Below are 27793 nucleotides of genomic sequence, written 5' to 3' on the forward strand. Positions count from 1 at the left end.
TCTGCCTGGAGCCCCTGGGTAGAATCACCACCACAGAGGCCGAAGTTCCGGGCTGGAACACTTTTAAACTAAAAAAATTATTCATTGTTGGGCAGTGCCTGTGGCTCAGTGGGCAGGGCGCTGGCCCCATATACTGAGGGTAGCGGGTTCAAACCCGGCCTGGGCCAAACTGCAACAAAAACTAGCCAGGTGTTGTGGCAGGTGCCTGTAGTCCCAGCTACTTGGGAGGCTGAGGCAAGAGAATCACCTAAGCCCAGGAGTTGGAGGTTGCTGTGAGCTGTATGATGCCACAGCACTCTACTGAGGGTGACAAAGTGAGACTCTGTCCCCAGGGAAAAAAAAGAAAAGGAAAAAAAATTCATTGTCTATCTGAAATTCAAATTTAACTGGGCTTCTTGTATTTTATCTGGCAATCCTAATATTGACTTCTTTGATAAAAATCAGAGGCGCCGCCCCAGAGTTTCAAATTTTAATTGATAACTTTTGATGAGAAAAAGGGTAAGATGGTGACCAGCCTCGTCAGCTTCATGAACTATTAATAGTTTCAGGAAAGTCACTTGCTAACTTTGCAACATTGATTTAACCCTAGGTTTGTCTCTGTCATTGAAACTACCTCTTCCTTTCCTTTCCTGAACCTTCTCTTGCATCCAAGCTCCCTAACTTCAAACCCAAAGTAGCTGCAACTCATCCAAATGATTCCCTTGTTTGGGGCACTTATGTCACTAAGAGAGCCAGGCCACATCAGCTGAAGCTGCCCTCAAGTATATCGACTTTGTATCATACCAGTAAAGTATTGAAGTTGAGGATTTTTGTTCTATAAAAGTAGTCACTGTCTCATTCTACCAACTGTACAATGTCGACACTTTGCAAAATATCATTCTAGAACAGGTGTCAGCATTTCAAGCAGGTTCAGTCTACCTCTAAACAATTGTGTCTCTTTTGTTTTGTTTTGTCTTCTCTTTTTTTTGTCCCTAAATAATTTTTTTGAAGCAACTCCTATGTGTCAGCACAGTATAAAGCACTACTCGCAGTTTCTCTGCCCCCAACAATTGTCAAATTATAAAATATAGTTGGGGGTAGCAGCCCACACACAAGAGAAGAGAGTCAACCACGTACTGCGTGCAAGGTACAGATAGACACCGGGCCTGCACCAGGTGACAGTGCTAGGTGTTCACTGCTGTGCTGGTAGCCCCTGCATCCTCCTGATGACCTTTGGTGCTCTTTACTCCCCCTACCTTCTGCCTTCTAAGTCCTATTCTCAGGACAGAATCCAGTTAACAGAGTCCCACCATGCAGAGCATGACTGGGAAGACCTCATTAATTCTTTCCCTTTGGAGATTTACACTCTACCGAGGGCAACATAGTGAGACTCTGTCTCAAAAAAAAAGAAAAAAAGAAAAGAAATTTACAAGATAAGTCCTACCTTTGTTTAGGGTATTTTTTCTGGCCACTTTGTCTTTTTTTTTGAGACGGAGCCTCAAGCTGTCACCCTGGGTAGAAATGCTGTGGCATCACAGCAAACAGCAACCTCCAACTCCTGGGCTCAAGCGATTCTCCTGCCTCTGCCTCCCTAGTGGCTGGGATTACAGGCGCCTACCACAATGCCCAGCTATTTTTTGGTTGCAGCCATCATTGTTGTTTGGTAGGCCCTGGCTGGATTCAAACCCACCAGTTCAGGTGTATGTGGCTGGCGCCTTAGCTGCTTGAGCCACAGGCGCCGAGCCGGCCACCTTGTCTTAACTAGAGCTTTACAAATAACCTTTTCTTCCCTTTTGGTGTAAGCAAATGATGGTACAATATTTAGGCCTAAGTCCTAGTTCTGTGCTTTTGAAATAGACATTTTCTGCCGTGTCTCACCTAGCAGTCATCTTTTTAGAAGGCAAATTACCACCTGCCTAACAATTGCTACGGCAGTAAGATAGGTAATTAAAAGATTGATAAAACATATTGATAAAAGATTGAATAAAAACATATTTAAAAGCTATCAAGCAAAAATTCTTATGTCTGTATGTCTGAATTTTTGTGTGTCTGTAGATGTCAGGTGTATATAATATTTTACTGCCAAAATATGTAAAAGAGTTTTAATTAATTGGCAAAAGAAAGTAAGTGCTTAAATCGCTGTTTTATCCAGAAAACAGGGAAGAACTCGAATGCCTTTTTGTTCACATAACTTTGGTAATCTTTGATAAGTAAAACTTGTTTTAAAACTGTTATTAGGCCAGGTGAGGTGGCTCATACCTGTAATCCTAGCACTCTGGGAAGCTGAGGCACATGGATTGCTTTAGCTCACGAGATCGGCCTGAGCAAGCGCGAGACCTCGTCTCTACTAAAAATAGAAAAACTGAGGCAAGAGGATCGCTTGAGCCCAAGACTTTGAGGTTGCTATGAGCTATGAGGCCACAGCACTCTACCCAGGGTGACAGCTTGAGACTCTGTCTCAGAAAAAACAAACTGTTATTAAAGTTTAAATCTTTTAAGGTTATAAAACTACAGCTTCTGAAATATTTTTAAATTCTTCTGGATTTGACTGTGAGTTTATGTTTTGGCTTTTGAGCCACTGGATTTTGGATGGCCATGGTGAGGCCTGAGGACATGTTCTCAGTTCTTAGGCCAGCAGCTACCAGACACAAACTACCCTCAAATGGCCCCTTCTTCCTGCTCCTGTTTTGCCCCGTGGTTATTCTGAGAGGAACTGGATCCTTTAGGCATCCTGTTCTCTATCTTGAATGTTTTTGCACCTAGTAAATGATTTGAGGACGCAGAGAGGACCTGTCCTTCATAGCTATCTTTGATGCCACATAGCTACATGAGACCCAGGAGTACCAGGAAAGACTTTAAGGATGGTAACTATGTGTGGTTTCAAAACTATTTGATAGCTTAAATAGTCATGTTAAATGAAGTTATAGCAGATAGTCATAAAGTCATGTGAAGTTATAGCAGATAATCATAAAACGTCTGAGTCATTTGTATGATTAAAATACCGAAACATTAATTGTTAAACATAAGCTTAAGTTTATATACCTTGACATCTTATTTTTATGAGATATAAAAAACTAAATATATTTAATTGTGCTGATAAAAATTGGAAACTGATAACAGTTCAAAGTTATTTAAACTTACTAGGTTTTTCTAGGAGTTGGCATTATGATTACAGTAAAATTGGTTAAAATTAGATGGAGTAGTTTATAAGATTTTATTTATTTATTTTTTTAGACAGAGTCTACTCTGATGTCACAGCTCACAGCAACCTTAATGTCTTGGGCTTAAGCAATTCTCCTGCCTCAGCCTCCCAAGTAGCAGGGACTACAGGTGCCTGCCACAACGCCCAGCTATTTTTTGATTGCAGTTGTCATTGTCGTTTGGCAGGCCCGGGCTGGGCTCAAACCCACCAGCCTCAGTGTATGTAGCTGGCACCCTACTCACTGAGCTATGGGAAGTAGCTTTTCCAGTAATTCACTAATGCAATGGTAAAACTTTGTTTTCTCTTTTGAACAAGATTTTCATATGATTAGTAGGAATAACAAAAGATTTTGAATAAACTATAAAAGTGGGAGGGAAAGGAGAGAAAGAGACAGATTCGGTTTGCCTCCTCATTAATTTGTATTCCAGTTTGTCTATACTAGGTCTTATGATTGGGAAACGGAGTCTCCTCTCTATCAAAGAATAAGATTTTTGCTTTTAAAAAATCTTTTAATTGTCAGTTTACTTAAGTGAATGAAAATAAATTTATAGTAACTATATAGTATATAATTTAATGGGTATAATTTTATATGTCATCCTGTTTTATGACAAGTGTTTTATGACGGACAATTCATGATTTCCTATTAAGTTATCACTAAAAATTTTAAATTACTAAAAATAAGAACTCTAGTCAATACATGTGATCCTATAAAGTGTACCAAATATTAAGGTATGTTTTAAATAAGAAAAATTATGAAATAAGCATAAAATGTGTTTTTATTAAATATATATGTAATTTTATCTGATTCAGAGGTTATTTAAAGGTTGATTCACAATGTGGATTTGGAAAGAAAATTAAAACAACATAGAAAGTAACTAGTGAGTAACAAAAATAAATATAAAAAGGCAATGAATGTAGAAATATATTTTGGGTAAGAAAGGTTAAACAGAAAAGAGAATAATATTGTATGAGAAAGGATCTTATGTGGAAATTTTTCATCCTAAAATGACTGGTTATTTAAGAAAAGAGAAAGTGAGGCAAACCAGGAAGTTTTAAGTATATTTGTAAATGATCTGTGTAAGTTGGGATAAAGTTCATAAAAGGGAATTTATGAAGGAATTTTGTATGTGATCCATTTGGCTATAATTAAAAGAAAAATTTTGGTTAAAATGAAGTTTTCATAAAATTTTTATTTTCTCTTCATGAAACCATATTACATATACATTTTGATTATGTAATTGTATAACTTGTTAACTTGTTTCCTTTTTTTTTTTTTTTTTTTTTTTGTTCTTTAACAATTTACCTGGCCTCTCCCTTGTGCCAGACAGCTACCTCAGTGTTTCTTTTTTTTTTTTTTTTTTGGAGACAGAGCCTCAAGTTGTCGCCCTGGTTAGAGTGCTATGGCATCATAGCTCACAGCACTCTCCAACTTCTGGGTTTAAGTGATTCTCTTGCCTCAGCCTCCCAAGTAGCTGGGACTACAGGCACTCGCCACAATGCCTGGCCATTTTTTGATTGTAGTTGTCATTGTTGTTTGGCAGGCCAGGGCTGGATTTGAGTCGACCAGCTCTCGTGTATGTGGCTTGCGCCTTAGCCACTTGAGCTACAGGCACTGAGTCTTGTTTCCTTCTTTAATTAAAAAAATTTCATGGCTCAGCGCCTGTGGCTTAAGCGGCTAAGGCGCCAGCCGCATACACCTAAGGTGGCGGGTTCGAATCCCCAGCCTGGGCCCGCCAAACAACAATGATGGCTGCAACCAAAAAATGGCCGGGCATCGTGGTGGGCGCCTGTAGTCCCAGCTACTTGGGAGGCTGAGGCAGGAGACTCACTTGAGCCCAGGAGTTGGAGGTTGCTGTGAGCGTGATGCCATGGCACTCTACCCAGGGGGATAGCTTGAGGCACCGTCTCAAAAAAAAAAAAAAAATTTCATTACAGAATGTGTTTCTTTACATTTTCAGTAACTGACCTAAAAGAAACAAAATATTTTATGCTTTGTTAAGACAATCCTGTGTTGTCTTTTTTTTTTTTTTTTTTGAGACAGAGCCTCAAGCTATCCCCCTGGGTAGAGTGCCATGGCATCATGCTCACAGCAACCTCCCACTCCTGGGCTCAAGCGAGTCTCCTGCCTCAGCCTCCCAAGTAGCTGGGACTACAGGCGCCCGCCACAATGCCTGGCCATTTTTTGGTTGCAGCCATTATTGTTGTTTGGCGGGCCCGGGCTGGGGATTCGAACCCGCCACCTTAGGTGTATGTGGCTGGCGCCTTAGCCTCTTGAGCCACAGGCGCCGAGCCTCCTGTGTTGTCTTTATTAGGTTTTTGACTAACTAGAAAAACTAAACTTCAAAAGGTTGAAGGCTTACAACATATAACTTCCTGTCTTTTTCACCTCATACTAGCTTTTAAATATTAGGGCTACTGAAAGTCTGAGAAGTCTGAGAAACATTCAGCTTATTTGGTATGATAAAACTGTATAAGAAGCATTGTCAAATATGAAATGGTATTTAATTTTCTTTGGATTATATCTGTATAAACATGTTACTGATATATCTTCCAATACTGTAAAATATTGATATGTCTTGGTGTATGTTATCAGTAATAATTATGGCTAGGTTAAATTATTATATGCCACAAAATAACCATGCCGATTCTGAGACTTTTGTAATCCATAGATAATTATCATTTTACTTTGAGTCTTCTCAAAAAGTGTTTTTTTAATTTGCTACAGTTCAAAGTTTGCTTCTTCAAGAAAAGTTATGGAAAATACTGACAAGTTCTCTTGAGTGTAGATTTCTGATAGCGTTGGAGATTATATACCATCACACTAAACCAATGCAAACTTCTAGGACTTTAATTAGAAAGCTGATATCTCGGCTGGGCCTGGTGGCTCACACCTATAATCCTAGCACCTGGGAGGCCGAGGAGGGTAGATTGCCTGAGTTCATGAGTTCGAAACCAACCTGAGCCAGAGCGAGACCTTGTTTTGAAAAATAGCTGGGTTAGGCAGTGCCTATACCACAGTGGTTACAGCGCTGGCCACATGCACCGAGGGTTGTGGGTTTGAACCTGGCCCAGGCCAGCTAAACAGCAATGACAACTGCAACAAAACAAATAGCTGGGTATTGTGACAGGTGCCTGTAGTCCCAGTTACTTGGGAGGCTGAGGCAAGAGAATTGCTTAAGCCCAAGAGTTTGAGGTTGCTGTGAGCTATGACAATACAGCACCCTACTGAGGGCGATATAATAAGACTCTGTCTCAAAAAAAAAAGAAAGAAAGAAAAGAAAAAAATATAGCTGGGAGTTGTGGTGGGCACTTGTAGTCCCCGCTATTTGGGAGCTGAGGTGACAGAATTGCTTAAACCCAGGAGTTTGAGGTTGCTGTGAACTATGATGCCATAGCACTCTACCAAGAGCAGCAAGGTGAGAATCTGTCTCAGAGAAGAAAAAAGGTGATACCTCCAAGCTTGGCCATTTTCACTTCTTCTGTGCCATCACTCTGCTGGCTGAAATAAAGCCCTTCCTCTTTTAAACATGGTGTTTGGGTGTTCGTTTTCCCATTGGGCCTCGTCTTCCTGCAACATTTCTGGTTCCCTGACCAGGAGGCGAGACCACCTGAGGACAGAACAGGCTCAGACACACTTGGTTGTTGCTGCCAACCCTCTGTACACCCATGAGGACCCCTGGTCAGTTTGGATGACATGAACCATTGAACACTCGCTCCAACGATAGTAGTCTCACATCACTGTGAGGATGCTTCAACTGGGTGGAGAAAGGACCCCTTTGAAGGGTCTTTGAGGAGTCAAACACTGGTAGAAAGTGGCATGCAGGAATTGGCACCTGCACTGAGAGGCATCTGAGGCAAGGTAGGACCGGTTGGGGCCCACCATATTCGAATGGAAGAGGGTCTGATCAACCCCTGGGCGTTAGATCACAGGTAGGACTGGTGAGAAGTGTATGAGAGAATGTGAGTGTGGTGTGACTGAGGCTGACACTGAGGGTGGCAATTTTACTTCCCCTCACAGGGCTGAAGGGAGTGCTGGTTCTGAACTGCAAAACCATAGACTCCTCCCATGGCTAAGTGGCAGTTCAAGTGGGAAATCGAGGCTGCCCTGTTTAGGAAATCGGTTGAATTGTGTGTGTATTTGAGTGCTTAGAGCCTGACTAAGACACGTAACAGTAGGTGAGGATCTGCCCCCCCTTTACAGGGCAAAACGATTGTGTAACTGCCCTGTTTTTATCCCATCTGTGATGTGTTTGTGGTTTGTCTGAGGGAAGGAAATGGGAAACACACAGGGGAAGCCTACCCTGCTGGGAACTGTGCTGAAGCATTTTCAGAAAAGGTTTGCAGGGCGGTGCAGGAGTAGGGTGCTGGCCCCATATACCGGAGGTGGTGGGTTCAAACTCAGCCCTGGCCAAAAACTGGAAAAAAAAAAAGAAAAGAAAAGAAAAGAAAAGGTTTACAGGAGGCAGTGCAGTAACTGTGTCTACGGGGAGATTGAGAACTTTGTGTGATCAGGAATGACTCAAATGCTTTGTTGTTCAGGTGATTGTGGTATCCTTTGAGATAAAACTAGTTTTAAGCCTGTTGTTAAAGTTCAAATATTCAAAGATTATAAAACTGTCACCTCTGTAATATTTCTAAATTTACTAGATTCAGCTGTGAGCTTATGTTCTTCATTTTAAGCCTCTGAATTCTGAGGTCTAGAGAGGAGCTGTGGTGAGGTCTAAGGGACATGTTCCCCATACTTAGGCCAGCAGCTACTAGGCACAGTCTAGCCCACGTGGGCCCTTTTTCCCTGATCCAACTTTGCCCCCTGTTCTGAAAGAAACTGGATGTTCTGGTTTCTTGCTTTCTGTTTTGAACTTTGCATGTGGTAAAGGAACTAAGGACATAGGTCCTGTCCTTTGTGGCCATCTTTGATGCCACGTAACCTTGTGAGACTTAGGAGGACAATGGAAAGATATCAGAAATGAGGCCTATTGTAGTTTCAGATCATTTTTTGGTAACTTAAAACCTTAAAGCCATGTTATATTCCATGAAATGTCTCTCTTTCTCATTGCACTAGCCTGAAAACCTCACATAAGTGGCCCCCCTTCCCTGCAGTTGGGTGGTCCATGAGTATATCAATATAATGTCACCACTGTCGCTGGTGAGAGTGTTTCTAAGGGCTGCCTTGGGGCAGCTAGAGCCCTGCACAATCTCTTATTAAAGAGAGGCCCTGCCTATAGGACTGACGGTGGCGATGAAGCAGGCCCTCCAAGTCATTCTCCTGAGAGCCAAGCCTGGAATCACTGACGGGTTGAGAACCTCCTCACCCCTTCCCCTACTGGGAGGCCACTACAGGGCAGTTTGTTTGAGGCAGGAAGACAGGCAGGGGAGGAGTGCCAGGAGACAATACAGACATCAGTGTGCCAAGGGCATGTTCTCCTAAAAATTGTGGTTTGCTCATTGCCAGCGAGCTGGAAAGCTGCCTGTGCCTTAGTCCTCCCATCCCTGCTAACTGCTCAGCTTCCGCACACCTCTTTCACTCCGTGGCTGTGTGGGAGGACTATGTACTGTCTGAGGCACTTCTCATCCTTATGGAAGGATCCAGGCCAGGCTTATTTTTCCCCTCTGGAAAATGTACTTTGCCTATTTCAAGAATGTCCGTTCCATTTCCTGTATTTAGGGCTGCACAATATGCTTCATTTCTTCTTTTGGACATAAGTGTGAAGAAATTTTCATCAGTGGCCAAATCCTTTTTCCCCATATCCTCAGAAAGTATGGGCAAAGAGCACCCATGTTGCTACTTCCTGGCTTTGCATCAGTCTCTGAGAGCGGGCAGCCACACTTGCACCTGTTAGAGGTGGCCAAGTTCACCCACCATGATCATGAGACATGGCAACATGAGATCTCATGACATTCTAGCATAAGGACTATGGGACATGGTGGCATGATCTCTCATGACATATTGGTGTGGGATCCTGGGACATAATGGCATGAGATCTTGTGACATATTGGTATAGGAAATATAGGACATTGGAATGGGAAACAAAGAGCAGAAGAATCAGTATTTTAAGCAAACCATCAGTTAAAGAATGAAAGCTGCTAGTACTTCCAGTTTATCTGTTTCTTATTCTCAAATTTAGAAGCTGTTTGCCTAGTACATTTTAAAATATACATCAAATACATGCCTCCAGAACAAACTGGGGAGGGGAGAGGTTGTTGGATTAACTAATTAATAGTGGTTACTAAACCCTTTGAAATCCTTTTATTAAAGGGGCCACCTAAGTACAAAGTACTATTATAATTAGGTCTAAAAAGGTCAGTGGTTTGGGGTTTTAAACCGTATATAAAGCTCGCTAATGATCATACAGGATGAAGGTAAGAAGCAGGTGAGTCTACATGCAGGTGTTTAAAACTTCCTTTGTGGTGGTAGAGCCACACTGAAGTCTACCCAGTTGAAGCCAGGTGTATTCTCCAATTGTTAAACCCAGGTTATCGGACAAGGGCACTGCTTTGTAAAATCTTGAAGGGCAAGTTGCTGCTGAGTACAGAAGACCTCCTTAAACGGAGAGATTTTCTCTGTGACCTTGCAGACCAGGTTAGTACTGGTCCTATTATATCTTATGAAATTTATAAGTTATCTTTCCAATGAAATCAAGAAAACAATTGATGGAGGGAGAAATGGAGCACAGGAAACCTCTTCTGAGTCATGTTCTCTGGTTCTCTGATGCTTCTTGTGGTATTTTATTGATGTTGTGATTTGTTTTCCCTATGTAGACTGTACTGGAAGTATGGCTCCAGGCATGGTGGCTCACACCTGCAATTCTAGAACTTTGGGAGGCTGAGGCTGGAGGATTGCTTAAAGTCAGGAGTTCAAGACCAGCCTCAGTAAGAGTGAGATCCCAACTCTATGAAAAATAAAAAATTAGCTGGGCATGGTGCCATGCACCTGTAATTGCAACTACTTGGGAGGCTAAAGTAGGAGGATCACTTGAACCCAGGAGCTTGAGGTTGCAGTGAGCTATGATGATGCCACTGCATGCTAGCTGGGTGACAGAGCAAGAGCTTATCTCCAATAAATAAATAAATAAATAAATAAATAAATAAAAAAGATCAAATAAGCTGGGTGCAGTCTCATACCTATTATCCAGCACTTTGGGAGGCTGAGAAGGGAGGATCACTTGAGGAGGCTAGGAGTTAGCACCCTGGGGAACAGAGTAAGAACCTACCTGTCTCTACAAAAAAATTAAAAAACTTAGCTAGGCATAGATAGTGGCCTATACCTGTGGTCCTAGTTACTTGGGAGGTTGAAGCAGGAGGCTCTGATGAACTAAGGAATTTGAGGCTGCAGTGAGCTGTGATTGTGGCACCAACCAGTAGTCTGAGTGATAGAGTAAGAGCCTGTCTCTAAAAAGAGAAAAGAAGAGAATGGAAACAAAACTGTGAGATCATCAAGTTTAGACATGGGATGGGTGTGTGTGTGTGATAACTTATGTAAGACATGCATGGCCCATGCCAACATGAAATTGGATTGAAATGAGTTGGAAGTTTATGCTTAGGAAACCACCAACCAACCATGTACTGAGTCTTTCAGAATGCTATCTTGGAATTGGAAAATGGATACTGAATTGAAAATAATTCTAAACTTTAAAAAAATCAAAGCCTCTTAGGGTGGCACCTGTGGCTCAGTGCTTAGGGCACCAGCCCCATATACCGAGGATGGCAGGTTTGAATGTAGCCCTGGCCAAACTGCAACAAAAAGTAGCCAGGCATTGTGGCAGGTGCCTGTAGTCCCAGCTACTCGGGAGGCTGAGGCAAGAGAATCACCTAAGCCTAGGAGTTGGAGGTTGCTGTGAGCTGTGATGCCACAGCACTCTACTGAGGGTGATAAAGTAAGACTCTGTCTCTAAAAAAAAAATAAGCCTCTTGTAAGAAACTTTCAAGTTTTAAAATTAATCAATTTCTATTTCAGATTTTCTATTTCTATCATACAGAACAGGTTCTGTATGATAAGTTTCCCCACCATGATGTCCTCTGTCATGCTTTGGGGACTTATTGGCCTTATTGATAAGTCACTGACTGACCTTTGCAATGGTCCACAGAATGTCCACAAAAACACCCAGCACAGTCCTGAATCAGAAGGAGCAACGATTGCATGTAGTGAAAGAGTGGGCTCTCCTGACCAACTTAGCCATCAATCAATTGTGATTTCTATAATTAAGCGTACATTCTGCTTACCAAGGAGGTAAAGGCAATAGCAGTGGGAATTTTAAATGATTGAATATTTATTGATCTGCCTACTTCCTGTCTGACAATGCACCTATTATGCTCGATATCTTCTCGAGAGGTATATGAAAGAGTGCCTTGGAAGGCAAGGCATATGAAGAGAAAACTGTCACTGTTAGGTAGTACATAAGAGTTAAATGAGTATAAACAGAAAGAAAAAAACCCCACCAGTCTGGGAGGAGTTTAGGAGGAAGAGCTCACATTCAGCTAGTATGTTCAGGCCTGAAAGGCTTTTGGAGGGGCGGGGGATATGAAAGTTGAAGAATTCTTGGTGATTTAATAAGAAAAGGGAAGAGCCTGCTGAATGAGAGTAATAACTTCAGTAAAGGTACTGAAGCAGAAAGGCATGAGAAGTAGTGTTTGGGGTACAGTGAGCAGGTCAGTGGGACAAGAACAGAAGAGAGGATTTCTGCGGCGAAGGTGGAGAGGTAGACTGGTGAGATGGTAAGGGACCTTGAATAAGAAAATGTCAAAACTTGGACCTAAGAAAATGAAAAGCCATTGGAAGCAATGTTCAAGTTGTCTTTATTTATAGAGTAATGACTCAGAAGAAAGTGTTTCTGAGATGTATAGTTCCAAATTTAGAAAAGAGAAGCTTAAAATAATAATACTCAAAAAATAATTTCCAGTTACTTACAGTCAAAGTCAGAGCAACAGACTTTAAAATTTTTACTTCTGGCTGAGCAGAGAGGCTCACACCTGTCATCCTAGCATTCTGGAAGGCTGAGGCAGGTAGATTGCTTGAGCTTAGTAATTTAAGACCACCCTGAGCAAGAGCAGGAACCTACCTCTACTAAAAATAGAAAAACTAGCTGGGTTGCATGTTGGGCACCTGTAATCTCATCTACTTGGGAGACTGAGGCAAGAGGATTGCTCAAGCCCAAGCATTTGAAGTTGCTGTGAGCTATGATGCCACAGCACTCTATCCCAGCAACAGAGTGAGACTATATATATTGCTGTATATATAGCTCCTTTTTTATTTTATTTTTTTATTTTTTAAAGACAGAGTCTTACTCTGTCACCCTCGATAGAGTGCCACAGCATCACAGCTCACAGCAACTTCCAGCTCCTGGGCTTGGGTGATTCTCTTTCCTCAGCCTCCTAAGTAGCTGGGACTATAGGCACACCCCACAATGCCCAGCTTTTTTTGTGGTTGCAGTTTGGCCAGGGCTGGGTTCAAACCTGCCACCCTTGGTATATGGGGCCAGTGCCCTACACACTGAGCCACAGGTGCTACCCTTTTGCTCCTTTTTTTCAATTGTCTGGTGGGAGCAGAATTTTACAGCTACCATATAGGTGTGTATAATTGAAAGGTGACTCATTTTATTTATTTATTTATTTAGACAGAGTCTCACTTTGTCACCTTGGTAGAATGCCATCACACCATAGCTCACAGTAACCTCAAATTCTCAGGCTCAAGTGATCCTCTTGCCTCAGCCTCCCAAGTAGCTGGGACTGCAGGCGCCTGCCACAACACCTGGTTATTTTTAAAGATGGGGTCTTGCTCTTGTTGAGCCTGATATCAAACTCATGAGCTCAAGCTATCCACCTGGCTCAGCCTCCCAGAGTGCTGGGATTACAGGTGTGAGCTACCATACCTGGCCCAGAAAATATATATTTTTAAAAGAAAAATAATTATGTGTTCATACAGATATTTCACATTCATATTTAAGAATACAACATTATGGCTTGGTGCCTGTGGCTCAAGTGGCTAAGGCACCAGCCACATACACCTAAGGTGGTGGGTTCGAATCCAGCCTGGGCCTGCCAAACATGATGGCTGCAACCAAAAAATAGCCAGGCGTTGTGGCAGGCACCTGTGGTCCCAGCTACTTGGGAGGCGGAGGCAGGAGACTTGCTTGAGCCCAGGAGTTGGAGGTTGCTGTGAGCTGTGATATCACAGCACTCTACCCAGGGGGACAGCTTGAGGCTCTGTCTCAAAAAAAAAAAAAAAAAAAAAAGAATACAACATGACATTAATTTTATAGTTGTTCCTCTGTTATCTTACACCAAATCTCAGGGTTCTAAGGAGTTTAGCATAATTACCTATTTATATATAATAGTGTCAAAATGACTATGCCAATATTACCAACCAACAGTGAGACTAGGAATATGGTTTAAGATTTTATTGTGATTCTTCATGTTCATGGGGTGTGTTCCATTAGTTGTATATATTACATTGACATATTTCGGACTCACTTGAGATAATTTTCCTCTTTATGTTAAACTTTCAATTTGATATAGAATTAGATTTGTTGGTTTTTCTTTCTTTCTTTTTTTTTTTTTTTTTTTTTTTACAATTCCTTTTATTTCCTATTTGACTTAACTTTTTGCTTGTTTGTTTGGGATTCATTGAGGGCACAAAGAATTAGGTTACACTGGTTGCATTTGTTAGATAAAGACTCTCTTATAATTGTGTGCCTCCCCCTAGAGGTGTGCCATACACTGTGACATCCCCATCCCCCTTCCTCCTCCCCTCTCCCCACTCCCTCATGGACTTAACTCTTAAAATAATGGGAACATTTATATGGCTCTCAAATGAAAACCATGAAAAAGGAATTTAGTCTAGCTTCTAACCCTGTTCCTCTACCTTCCTCTTATCCTGTCTGATAACTCATAATTTTTTTGTGTTTGTTTTCAGTTCATCCTGTATTATTTTTTTCTGAAAGTATGAGCAAATCACACACACACATACATACTTGTATTTTCTTCCCTTCATTACACAAAGAATATGATTCTGTACATAGTAAATACTACTCGGTGCCTGCGGAGCATTTTATAGGAGTGTATACAGATCTTCTTTCCTTTTTACAGTTGCATCCTTGTGTGGATATAGCTTAGCTTATTCAATCAGTCCCTTGTTAAGGACATTTGTGTTATCTCCGGTCCTTTGCTGTTATAAACAGTGGTGAAATGAACAGCCTGTTGGAAAACCGCACTTCACAGTAACACATACACGAGACACCTATTTCCTTGCAGCCCCTCCCAGAGTATATTGCCAAACTTAGATTCTTGCCAATCGAACAGTTGGCAAATGGTATTTTAGTGATATTTTAATACAGCTTTCTTTCTTTTGAGTGTGGTTGAATATCTTTTTAAATGTTTAAGGACCACTTTCATTTTTTTTTTTTTTGTTCCTGACCTATTTATATCTTTGGCTGATAAAGTGATATTTAAATAGAGACCTGAAGGGAGTGAAGGGATAAGTGATGGCGCTACCTGAAGAAACAGCATTCTAGGCAAAGAACAAGTTGAGGGAGACACCTGCCTGGTGTGCGGAAGGATAAAGCACAGAGAAAAACATGCCTGGAGGGGACTGAGGGAAAGGAAAAAGTTGGAAAGGAGCGGAGAGCCTCGCCAGGTAGGGCTTGGATGCTACAGGATGGACTCGGCCATCCCGCTAAATGGAAGCTAAGAAAGAGGAAGGATTTGACTTCATGCATGTTCCCACAGGGCCACTCTGGCTGCTGGGTGGAGAGTAAGCTGCAAGAGTGGAGAGAGAGGTCAGTGAGAAGCTGGGACAAGAGTCAGGTGAGCCATGATGCTGGTTTGGACCATGGCAGTAACAGAAGGGAGAAGTGGTCAGATTCTGGGTTTTTGCATCAAAAAAAAAAAATTTTTTTTTTTTGAGACAGAGCCTCAAGCTGTCCCCCTGGGTAGAGTGCCATGACATCACAGCTTACAGCAACCTCCAACTCCTGGGCCCAAGCGAGTCTCCTGCCTCCGCCTCCCAAGCAGCTGGGACCACAGGCGCCCGCCACAACGCCCGGCCATTTCTTTTGGTTGCAGCCATCATTGTTGTTTGGTGGGCCCGGGCTGGGGATTCGAACCGCCACCTTAGGTGTATGTAGCTGGCGCCTTAGCCGCTTGAGCCACAGGCGCCGAGCCTGCATCAAAAATTTTAACAAAATACTTCCTTATAACAAATACTTGTAGTCTTAAGGTACCAGTCAACTATTGGAACAAACTTTTTAACATTACAGGATATAATGTTATATCTCCTTTAGCAAAAGCTCTGTATCTCCATTAACAAATATAGACTTTGGCTCAAGCGGCTAAGGTGCCAGCCACTTACACCTGAGCTGGCAGGTTCAACTCCAGCCTGGGCAGCCAAAAAACAATGACAGCTGCAACCAAAAAATAGCTGGGCATTGTGGTGGGCGCCTATAGTCCCACCTACTTGGAGGCAAGAGAATCATTTGAGCCCAGGAGTTGGAGGTTGCTGTGAGCTGTGATATGATAGCACTCTACTCAGGGAGACAGCTTGAGGCTCTGTCTCAAACAAACAAAAAAACCAAATATAGACTTTGAGAGAAACAACTAAGAATTAGATTGAATTTAAATTCTTTTGGTAAATTCAATTTTTATTTCTAATTTTATTAACTAGAAACTCAGCTTCACAATAATATGATATAAAATAAGAATGTATTTAACTTGTAATGACATCCCACTTTCATATTGTCTTAAACAAAGGCAAATTGTTAATCTGGATGTTTATATCTGCAGAAGCATTTGTTTAAGAAGTGTTTTTAAATTTCCCTCAAGGTTCCTGCTTACAAATCTTGTGGCAATCTGATCTAGCTGCACACCCAGGTTTGGTGACTCACGCCTATGATCCTAGCACTGTAGGAGGCTGAGGCTGGAGGATTACTTGAGTCCAGCCTGAGCAAGAGCGAGACCTTATCTCTACTAAAAATAGAAAGAGTACTGGGTGTGATGGTTTGCTTTGTACTCCCAGCTATTCAAGAGGTTGAGGCAGGAGGATGGCCTGAGGCTAGGAGTTTGAGGTTGCAGTGAGTTATGATAATACCACTGCACTCTAGTCCAGGCAACAGAGCAAGACCTTATCTTTAAAAAAAAAAAAAGGACAGTCCGGGTGTGGTGGCTCATGCTTGTAATCCTAGTGCTTTGGGAAGCAGAGGTGGGTGAATAACCTGAGCTCAGGAGTTCAAGACCAGCCTGAACAAGAGCAAGATCCTGTCTCTAGTAAAAAGAAAAACTAGCCAGGTGTTGTGATGGGTGCCTGTAGTCCCAGCTACTCAGGAGGCTGAGGCAAGAGGATTGCTGGAACGCAGGAGTTTGAGGTTATTGTGAAGTATGACACTATGACACTCTATCCAGGGTAACAGAGTGAGATAAATGGACTGCAGCAAATGCTGTAAGAGTTGAATTTTATAATCTTTTCCACGGTGTTTTAGCTCTCAGTGTGGAATACTGTGGGAAAGGGGAACCTCTGTTTTGTCTTTTGAGTCTATAATGGCAACAGGGCTGTGGGGAGGACCAAGTCTGCAGCCCTTGCTGCAGGTTTAGTGATGTTCCTTATACCAACTCAAGCTGTATTTTTTCCAAGGCTTTATGTGAATTGTAGTCTGCTTTCCAGGCACCTTAGTGGACTCATACCTCTTCACTCACTTAATGAGCCCTCACCCAAATCCTCACCATGGCTGCTATGGAGACATCATGACCATGGAGACCTTGGGGCCCAGCTGTGATTTAAACACTTTGATTAGCTGTGGTAAATGAAAAGCAAAACAAATGTTTGCCTTCCCCCATCATCATTTTCAGATTCTTTTTTAGGAAGTAATTTAATTTTGAAAAGGTATAATAATCATGATGATAACATAAACAATTAAAAAACCCAGAATCTTGACCAACCTAACAACTCACTTCTTATCATTTTTTCCCTCTCATTCTTTCCAAACTTTGGAAACACTTTGTCCTTTGTGTTTATTTCTACTATTATTTCTACTGAAACTACTACTTACATAAAATGTTAGATTCTGGCTTTGGTTTTTGTTGGTTGTTGTGTTTACTTCACGTGAATTTGAGCATTTTAGCAAGCATCTTGCTCCTTTTATTTCCTCTCTTTTGTAATTCTGTTCCAAAGTCATCTTTGTGATGCTATCCCGGTATTAGAGTGTCACAGGTGGAAGCAACCACAAGGACACATCTCACCCCACCCTCTTGATTTACAGATCAGGACCCCAAAGCTCAGCAAGGAGAGACTTCCAGTAGCCAGGCAGTAGCAGGGCCAGGCTAAAACTTGGGTTGGCTGAGTTCTAGACCAGGAGACGTCCCCATGTGCCAGTGTGGGGGAAATTAGGAGAAACAGAGAGAAAGTGGCACCTGTCCGAGGTTACAGACCTGTCTGGGTTTCTGCAGTCAGAGAGCAATAGTATATGTCTTAGAATGGTTGTCCCAAGCCATGGGCAGCAGTCAGAAGCAGTGGCTAACTTAGCAAACTTAGAAAAAGGATTCTCCTCTGGAACAGAACAAATAAGGCACCCTTGTTTTGTTTTAATTACTTTAGGGATCCGTGGTTCTGAAATGTTTGTTGAGATGGATTTGAGGGCCATAAATCCTTACCAGACTCTGATCAAAGAAGTGGGACAAAGGCATTGTGTGGACCCTGCTGTCATTGCAGCCATCATTTCCAGGGAAAGCCGTGGCGGAACCACCCTGCGAGATGGCTGGGAGCACAGGGGACTTAAACTTGGTTTGATGCAGGTATTTAGCTAGAAACATTCCATTGGCCCCACTTTATCCTTCCTTGCAGAAGCTCACCCCAAGCTGCAAATCTATCTGGGGTACTTCCAGGCCCCAAACACCCTGGCATCTGGCATCTGGCTACTGTGTAATTTGTTCTGGGATCTCTGTACCACATCTTAGGACTTGTCAGTTATTGGATATTTTCAAGAAAAGTATTTTATGAGTTTAGTAACTATAATTCTATGATAAATAGTATGCAATATAGGGCGCCGCCTTGGCTCAAAGGAGTAGGGCACTGGGCCCATATGCCGGAGGTGGTGGGTTCAAACCCAGCCCTGGCCAAAAAAGGAACAAAAAAAATATTTAATATACAGTAGAACCTGCCAAGTTGACCACTTCCTTACATTGACCACCTCTTAAGTTGACCTAATTTGCACCACGTGTACATATCAGAGGCCTAGTTCCTTATGTTGACCACCTCCGTATGTTGACTAGTTTGTTACAGTCCCTTGGGTAATCAACTTACAGATGTTCTACAGTACTTAAATTGAAATAATCTTATAAAGGGCACTATTATTACAAGTCTCCAGCGTTCATGAAATAGTGAATTTCCATCCATGTGGATCAAAACGCTGTATAATTGAACCAACTTGTTTCTTTGGGTAAATTGGAGGAAAAGAATCCCAAATGCCTACGTGTTTGCTTCTATGCTCCATTTAAAATTATCCGTAGATGCACAGACCTTTCAGTTTAGGAACACACTTTTACCTGAATTAAATGAGTAATCATTTTTTTACTACAAATGTCTATATTTTGGGTGCTAATTATTTGTTTTGAAACAATTTTATCATTGGTTGGTTGATTGTATGTTAGAATGCTTAGCTAACACTATACCATTTCTAGTTCTCCTCAGGGATATTTTGTTTCTCTGGCTCTCTTCTCTGTGACAGAAAGCACAATAGAATTGACTCTTTAGAGCTGAAGGAAGGGTGCTGAAGCCAGTATAGATGAGCTTGAACACAAGGAAAGAAATTAGGAGCAGCAGAAAAAACTGTTGCCTCATGCTGATATTATTATCTGAATTTTCTAGCTTGATAAACAAATTTACCATCCTGCTGGTACCTGGGACAGCAAAGAACATCTTTTGCAGGCTGTTGGGATTCTTACAGACGGAATTAAGATAATCCAGAAAAATTTCCCCACGTGGAGTGCGGCTCAACACTTCAAAGGTAAGCAATGTTGTGCGTGCTTTGTTGAAGTGAGCAGTGAATGAAACCGCTGAAGGCCAGATGTGTCCCAGGCCTCCTTAGGAACACATCTGGGTCAGCAGTGGTCCTGGGAGGAGCTGTGCTGAGGCTGCATTTGCATTTTCTGACCACTGAGTTACTCTTGAAGTTTTCCCTCCTCCACTTCCTTTTCCCTTCTGCAAGATGTTGTGGTCCTTATTGCGCCTCTCATCACTTATGGAGCCATTGAGCAATGCCTTGAGAGTTAACACAATCATTTAAAAGAATGTTTGCCTTCCTCTCATAGGTTTTTCCTATTGTAAGAAACCGTCAATCACTTTCCAAATCGTTTGAACAAACATGTACTTGGTGAGCATTTTCAGGGCTTCAGGTACCATGATATATCCAAGCAGATATGTCTACTTGGCTGACCATAGGCCTCATCAAGTTCAGCATGTCCCAGATGGAATTAAGTCATTAGCCTCCCACTGTAAGTTTGCTCTTTCTTCTGCCATTCTAGCCAGAAAATCAGATTGTTTTCTTAGGTTTCTCCTTTCTTTATATCCAATCATGTCAATTCCTATTTACATTTACTTAGATTTACATTTAGAGACGAAGGAAGAAAATCTGTGGTATGTCATCTACACTTGGATGGTCTTAATATTGAGCAGCCTCAATTCTCTATTTCTTTTCTTTTTTTCTTCTAATCACTTCTTGTAGTAGAACAATTCTTTATTTCAAAATCCTCACAGGGAGGGATCAAGACCAAAGTCTTTTTCTCTTGACCTCAGGAGAACACTGTTATGTTAGGCACTTAAATAACTACTGAAGATAAAATTCTAGGGTAAAATAACATGTGCATGTACACATATGTGTACGCTACATGCTACAAAGAAATGCATAAGTCTTGGGCACCTCTCAGTCAGTATGGCATCTATCCTGGCACACAATAGATGTTTACAAATATTTATTGAATGAATGAGTGAATAAATGTATGAGAGAATGAGTGAATAATTGAATGAGAGAATGTTACAAGCATTCTCAGGTTGAAGATTTGCTGGGAACCTGGTTCTTCCAGGCCTGGACTACATAAAAAGCAAATCTGACTCTTGTAGAAAGAAAAACAAAATAATTTTTTAAAAAAGAGAGTAAGACAGCTATCTGGAATTTTCCTAGTGATTCTTGGGGTAGCATATCCTTTCAGCAAGGGAGGAAGAGGAAAGAGGGTTTGGGACTACCTGCTTCGGAAGATCTTGCCATCCTGAAAATGCTTGCTCATAGCTCATTTCTACTGAAAGTTAATATTTGAGCCTAAACCTCTGTTTCATTTCAGGTGGTCTCTTGGCAGAGCTAAGTTCTACAGAAGACAGAGCTATTAGGCAAAGCTCTGTGGGTGGACCAGGATGGAAGGAGGTACCCTTTGAAAAACAAGAAATAGTAAAGTCTTTTATTCCCTGATTCTTTTCCTCCAGTATTCTCTTTCTGACTGGGATGCCAAGAGATGCTCTATGGGACACCCCACCCTCAAGGTGTCTTAGTTTGATTCCCTCAGAAGCAGACCCTGAGGCAAGAATTCAAGTGAGGTAGTTTATCTGTAAGGTACAGGGAACACAGGTATGAAGTGGCTCTGTGATGCAGGCAAGGAAAGACCACCAATAAAATGTCATCAAACTAGCCACACAAGGGGCACCAGAGATCAACTTTACAGAAAAATGCTAGGAACGGTGTAAAACATACCTCAGAATTGTTATTATTGTTTTTTTTTTTTTTTAAGAGACAGAGGCTCATTTTGTCACCCTCAGTAGAGTGTCGTGGTGTCACAGTTAATGGCAACCTCCAACTCCTGGGCTATGGTTATTCTCTTGCCTCAGCCTCCCAAGTAGCTGGGACTATAGGCACCTGCCAGAATGCCCGGCTATTTTTGTTTTTGTTGTTGCAGTTTGATTGGGGCCAGGTTTGAACCCACCACCCTCAGTATATGGGGCCGGCGCCCTACCCACAGGTGACTCTTTTAGATAGAGTCTTACTCAGTCACCCTGGGTAGAGGGCTGTGTGGCATCATCATAGCACAAAGCAACCTCAAACTCTTGGGCTCAAGTGATTCTCTTGCCTCAGGCACCTGTCATAGCACCTCGCTAATTTTTCTATTTTTAGTAGAGACAGGGTCTTGGTCTTGCTCAGGCTGGTCTCGAACTCCTGAGCTCAGGCGATCTACCTGCCTCAGCCTCCTGAGGCGCTAGGATTATAGGTGTGAGCCACCTCAGCCCACATCACTGGTAACTTTTGCCTTTAGTGACTGATCTCAGCATGACTGCTGCTCACATGGCCACCCAGAAGTGAAGGTTTTTCATCCCTTTATGTCTGCATGAGCCAGAACCATTCTAGCAAATCCCACCAAAGGTGCAGTAGGAGAAAACAGCTTATTTTTTCCTATTATGCAAAAACATATCAGAAAAAACGGGCTTAAATGTAAGACCTACCTTAAGGGATGTTGGGAAGACTAAAGGAGATGCTATGTGGAAATCGCTGGCATGGGATTGCTGTGTTAGAGAGAAGGAAAGTTAACATAGCTAGCCACAGGGAGATATTATTAATATCTACTTCCATCTGTTCCAAGGGAATATGAGCATCTTCCAGTATTCCATAGTTTGGAGGATTGAGAAAAAAGTTCTGTAGAACAATAGTTGCATTCCAAGTGTCAAAGGCTGTTAATCTGTAACAGAAGTATGGCTACTACTTACTAGGTGTATGGTAGTCCATGATCTCCTGTCCTCCACTGGTCAAGGATTGCTCTGCAATTGCCCAGATGTACAGATTCAGAGGGATCTTAGTGGGAAGAACCAAGAATTGTTGTTCAACTCAGTGCCCAAGGCAAGGCACTGTGTGAAAACTGGCTAAAATCACAAAGAACAGGACACCAGAATGGTAGTTGTGGTAAGAAGTGAATCCGAGAGGATTTAAGATGATGCACATGGGTGTCTACTGTGCAAACAGTTCACTTCAGATAGTGGAAGGAAAACTTTGGCACAGAGGGTAGATATGACATGCTCTTTTTTTCGAGACAGTTTCACTATGTTACCCTGTGGTGTCACAGCTCACATCAACCTCAAACTCTTGGGCTTAAGCTATTCTCTTGTCTCAGCCTTCCAAGTAGCTGGGACTACAGGCGCTCACCATAATGCCCGGTTCATGACATGCTCTTTATTTACCTCAAGGCAGCAATGGAGGGAAGCCAGTGAGTCAGGTTCCCATTATCCAGCTCCTGGCGGCTGGAGAGCTGGGCTACATAGAAGGTCCACAATTCACAATTCTTTTTTTTTTTTTTTTGAGACAGAGCCTCAAGCTGTCCCCCTGGGCAGAGTGCCATGGCATTACAGCTCACAGCAACCTCCAACTCCTGGGCTCAAGCGAGTCTCCTGCCTCCGCCTCCCAAGTAGCTGGGACCACAGGCGCCCGCCACAACGCCCGGCTATTTTTTGGTTGCAGCCGTCATTGTTGTTTGGCGGGTCCGGGCTGGGGATTCGAACCCGCCACCTTAGGTGTACGTGGCTGGCGCCTTAGCCGGTTGAGCTATAGGCGCCGAGCCCAATTCACAATTCTTAATCTGCCATCCACCATCTGTAATCTGCACAAGGGGAAGGTCTTGTACACCTTTATCACCAGGGGAACACAAGTGGCAATGTGGCAAACAGCTACAACATAAGCATTATGGTACATAGTTATGGTTATCTAAAAGCACAAGGAGGCTTCTATCCTGTCTCACCTGTCTGGGGGTATGAACAGAAGAGCCCAGACATCCTTATCTCATCCCACACCCAAGGCTGTGGGCAAGAAAGCCAAAACATCTTTGTCTCTACACCCATGCAATCCTTAAGATATCTAAAGCAAATGTCAACCGAGAACCAAAACACAGTGCTCGCAGACTTGTTTTAGAATCCTATAATCGTCGTAACAAGTTTAAATTAAGTTGCTGAAATCTTGAAATCAGAAGAATATATACAAAAGTAAGGATCTCCAGCTCTACAAAATTCAGGTCATCTCTCCACTGATTCCTTCTTGGAATTAAGCACTGACATGTTGTTATCAACCTTCCCTATCTGACCATCTTGGCATTTTTAGGCATGTGAGTATGCAAACCCTAGTTTTAAGGAATGTTAGATATTTCCTGCTTGGTATTTTAAAACTTGACCCATCTTCCTCATCCTGAAAAAAATTTAAAGTTATAACAGATGAGAAAACACACAAATCCATAAAGTGTATATCTCAATTAATTTTTTTTTTTTTTGGCTGGGACTGGGTTTGAACTCACCACCTCTGGCATATGGGGCTGGTGCCCTACCCTTTTGAGCCACAGGCGCCACCTCCTATCTCAATTAATTTTAAACTATATATTGACTTATGTAACCATCACTCAAACCAAGATCATTTCAGATACCACTTCTGATAATGGCTCAGTAACTTCTGTCAAGCCAGTTCTCTCCCAGTTAACAGTTTAAATTCTGAACAAAATATAAAAAGCAGCTACATGGAAATTCTGGAGAAAAACCAAATGCAGTGACTCCGAATGCATTTCAACTCTTGGAAGAAGGGAAAGCCATTTAGTAAGTTTGCTGTTTTTATAGCTCTTAACACCAGCCAGTGTCATGGGGGGCAGCAAAAACTCAGAAAAACAAAGTTCTACTAGCTAGATGAACTAGAGGGACAGATTTCAGGGAAATCACAGGAGTTAGAAAGTGATGGGAAAGTCAGATAGGGGAGAACCAGGGACCCCAAAGTCTGGGTATAACTCAGCCCAAATCATCATTTGACTCGTGAATCATGCACGTACAGGCAGATGCCAGCAGAGACTAAAAATTCAGTTGCTGCCCATCATAGAGGACCAGAGTTTAAAGTTTGAGTTTAGCAGATTGTTCGTTAAAATAAACAAATCAATGAGTTTCACAATTTAACAGAATTCAGACAATGAATCTTCCACAATGTCTAAGTTACAATCCAAAATTACTTACGTATGACATGTAAGAAGCTGGACTTGTGACCTATACTCAAAAAAGAAATCAGTAGGCTCGGCGCCTGTGGCTCAAGCGGCTAAGGCGCCAGCCACATACACCTAAGGTGGCGGGTTCGAATCCCCAGCCCGGGCCTGCCAAGCAACAATGACAGCTGCAACCAAAAAATGGCTGGGCGTTGTGGCAGGCGCCTGTAGTCCCAGCTACTTGGGAGGCTGAGGCAGGAGACTCGCTTGAGCCCAAGAGTTGGAGGTTGCTGTGAGCTGTGATGCCATGGCACTCTACCCAGGGGGATAACTGGAGGCTCTGTCTCAAAAAAAAAAAAAAAAAAATCAGTAGTGAGAGACCAACCCAAAGATGCCTGAGAAGTTAGAATTGCCAGACAAGAGTTTGGAGTTTTTTGGTTTGTTTGTTTTTTTGAGACAGAGTCTCACTCTGTTGGCATGGGTAGAGTGCCATGGCATCATTATAGCTCACAGCAACCTCATACTTTCAGGCTTGAGCAATTCTCTTTTCCCTACATAGCTGGGACAACAGGTCCCTCCTACGATGCCCAACTAGTTTTCCTATTTTTAGTAGAGACAGGATCTCACGCTTGCTCAGTCTGGTCCCAAACTCCTGAGTTCAAATAATCCACCTGCCTAGGCCTCCCAGAGTGCTAGGATTGGGTGTGGGCCACTATACCTGGCTTGGGGGAAGGAATTTAAATCAGCTATTATAACTATGCTCAAGTTTAGGTAAAAAAAAAAAAAAAAAAAATAAGCCTCTATTGAATAAAAAGACAACAGTCTCAACAAAAAATAGAAAAAATAAAATAATAAAATGACAATTTCAGAATTGAAAATTATAATATCTGTAATAAGATATAGCGCATCTCCATAACTCTAGAAGGGTTCCTCATGATTCTTCCCAGTCATTATTAACATACTCTTCCCCTCAAAAATAACCAATATTCCAACTTATATTACCCTAGATTAGTTTTGCCTGTTATGTAGATAGAACCATATAGTTTATATTGCTTTATGGCTGGCTTCTCTTGTTCGGCATAATGCCTATGAGATCCACCTTGTTTCATGTGTTAGTGGTTTTTCTTTTCTTTTCTTTTCTTTTTTTTTCAGACAGAGCCTCAAGCTGTCCCCCTGGGTAGAGTGCTGTAGCATCACAGTTCACAGCAACCTCCTACTCCTGGGCTCACACGAGTCTCCAGCCTCAGCCTCCCAAGTAGCTGGGACCACAGGCGCCCGCCATAATGCCTGGCTATTCTTTGGTTGCAGCCATCATTGTTGTTTGGTGGGCCCAGGCTGGATTCGAACCCACCACCTTAGGTGTATGTGGCTGGCGCCTTAGCCACTTGAGCCACAGGTACCAAGCCAGTGGTTTTTCATTATATGATTACACTACTTTGTTTATCTATTATGTTGACAGACTCATAGTTTATCACCAGTTTTTGGCTACTAAGAATAAAGTCACTGTGGCTATTTCCTTACTTGGAGCAGTCTACTCTCTGAGAGTGTATGATCTTTTCTATACCCAGTGCTTAATAAATCTTGCTATGCTTGATAAACCTGGCTTGCTTAAAAAAAACAAAAAAGCCCTTCTTTCCTTTCCTCTCTTTCTCTTCTTCCTCTCTTTCTTTTCCTCCTCAACAATTTCCCCCCCCCACTTAAAAAAAAACCAGAATAAAACCACTATGACCATTTTTGTTAAAAGTCGTTTTGCAGATACATGTTTTTATTTGTCTTGAATAAATACTTAGGAATGGAATCCTGGATAATATGGTATTTTGTATGTTTGTTTAGCAGGCCTGGGCCGGGTTCGAACCTGCCAGCCCCAGTGCACTGGGCCAGCGCCCTTCCCACTGAGCTATGTGTATGGATGCCCAGCCTGGGTGATGCCATATATGTCTATTTAACTTTGTAATATACTGGCAAAAGGTTTTCCTAAGTGGTTTCCTACTGATTTATACTCCCTTGAGTAAAGTATAAAAAGTTCCATTTGCTCTGTATTTCTCCAACAGTTGCCATTGTCAGTCTTAATTTCAGTTATTCTGATGGGTATGCAATGATAACTTGATGTTATTTAGATTTGCACTTTCTTTTTTTTTTGAGACAGTCTCACTTGGTCCCCCTTGGTAGAGTGTGGTGGCGTCATAGCTCACAGCAACCTCAAAGTCTTTGGCTCAGGCAAGCCTCTTGCCTCAGTTTTTCATTTTTAGTAGAGACAAGGTCTCACTATTGCTCAGGCTAGTCTCCAACTTGTAAGCTCAAGCAATCCACCTGCCTGAGCTTCCCAGAGTGCTAGGATTACAGGCGTGAGCCACCATGCCCAGCCTTTTGATTTGTACTTTCCTGATAGTTAATAAAGAGAATCTTGTCAAAAGCTTATTGGCCATTTTGATATCCTTTTTTGCTTTGTGCCTTTTAAGTCTTTTATTATCCTACCAAGGGCCTAGATGGACCTAGGGCAAAGAGGCACTCCACATTATCAATAATGAAACAAAATAAAGTTAGTCATTATTGTTGGGGGGGCCTAATGCAGCCATGCCCAAACCATTCCCCCTTTCTCCTCCTCTCCAACCCTGAGAAGTTCAAGCCAAAAGACCCTAATGTGACAGGTAAGCTGTGAAATGTGCCCACCCGCCATGGCCCCATACAAAAGTTATCTCTAACTGCCCCTGGGCGCAGACGCCATCTTCGCACTGCCCCAGGTGGGTCACCTTCCCCTTTTTAATAAACCTGGCCTGAATATCTCTGCAGCCTCATCTACACCAACCACTCTCTCCATCCTCTGCCAGGGAGATATAGTCTTCTTCTCCTTCTCCTCCCTATTCCTTCTCCTTTTTCTTTTTTTGCCGAGGTCATCATGTTGAGAGAGGGAGAGCTCTCTAATACTTTTTGATTGGATAGTATTAAGGTTTCCAATTATAATTATACACATTTTCTGTTTCCTCTTTTAGTCCTGATATTTTTTCTTAACATATTTTGACCGTATGACATTAGGTGAAGGATCCCAGTGCTAGATAAGGTGGAGTAAACACACGCCAACTTCTTTCCTACTCTGAAAACAACTACAAAACCTGGACAGTTGCATGAGCAGCTGTTTAAAAACTTCAGAATATAAATATCAGCAGGATTATCAGGGAAGAACACCAGAATTTGATATGATAATGCTGTCAAACTGTTGGTGAGTTTACTGTTATTTTTTTCCTCTAGTAGTCCCCAGCATAAATGCGAAGCAGTCCAAACCCCAGAAGTGAGAGCTGACTACAGACAAAGATTCAGGAGAAATCTCTGATTTTCTGGCTACCTGGGGAACATAGATTGTCAGGTCAGCACTGGGAAACATCCCACCTGCTATACGGGAACCTGATATATGAAGTGCACAGGCATCACTTTGGACTGACTATTGCCACTTCTCATGGGATTGTCTAAGTCTCAATCCTCTCCTCCTCCAGGAAAAACTGCCGCTGCTTATTTGCACACACATCACAATCTTAATCTCAGGCCTTGCTCTCCAAGTGGCATAATTTCACCAAGGATGATTTGAGCTTTCAATGGCACTCTGGGGAAATTTCACTTGAAAATTGTTCATTTGAGAGGCATCTTAGGAAAAAAAAGGAATAA

General features: G+C 42.2%; 1 protein-coding gene across 1 annotated transcript; it reads left to right on the forward strand.

Annotated features, from left to right (window-relative positions):
* The first annotated feature begins 9522 nt into the window (after positions 1-9522).
* Positions 9523-20622, forward strand: LYG2 (lysozyme g2). Its single transcript, XM_012807929.2, has 5 exons — positions 9523-9541; positions 16818-16964; positions 17760-17956; positions 19029-19167; positions 20498-20622. The coding sequence occupies exons 1-5, from the start codon at positions 9523-9525 to the stop codon at positions 20620-20622; spliced, it is 627 nt and encodes a 208-aa protein (XP_012663383.2).
* Positions 20623-27793: the final 7171 nt, after the last annotated feature.

The sequence above is a fragment of the Otolemur garnettii genome, unplaced genomic scaffold (genome assembly GCF_000181295.1).
Source record: "Otolemur garnettii isolate 467f Iridium unplaced genomic scaffold, OtoGar3 scaffold00079, whole genome shotgun sequence".
In the NCBI taxonomy this organism is placed as follows: Eukaryota; Metazoa; Chordata; class Mammalia; order Primates; family Galagidae; genus Otolemur; species Otolemur garnettii.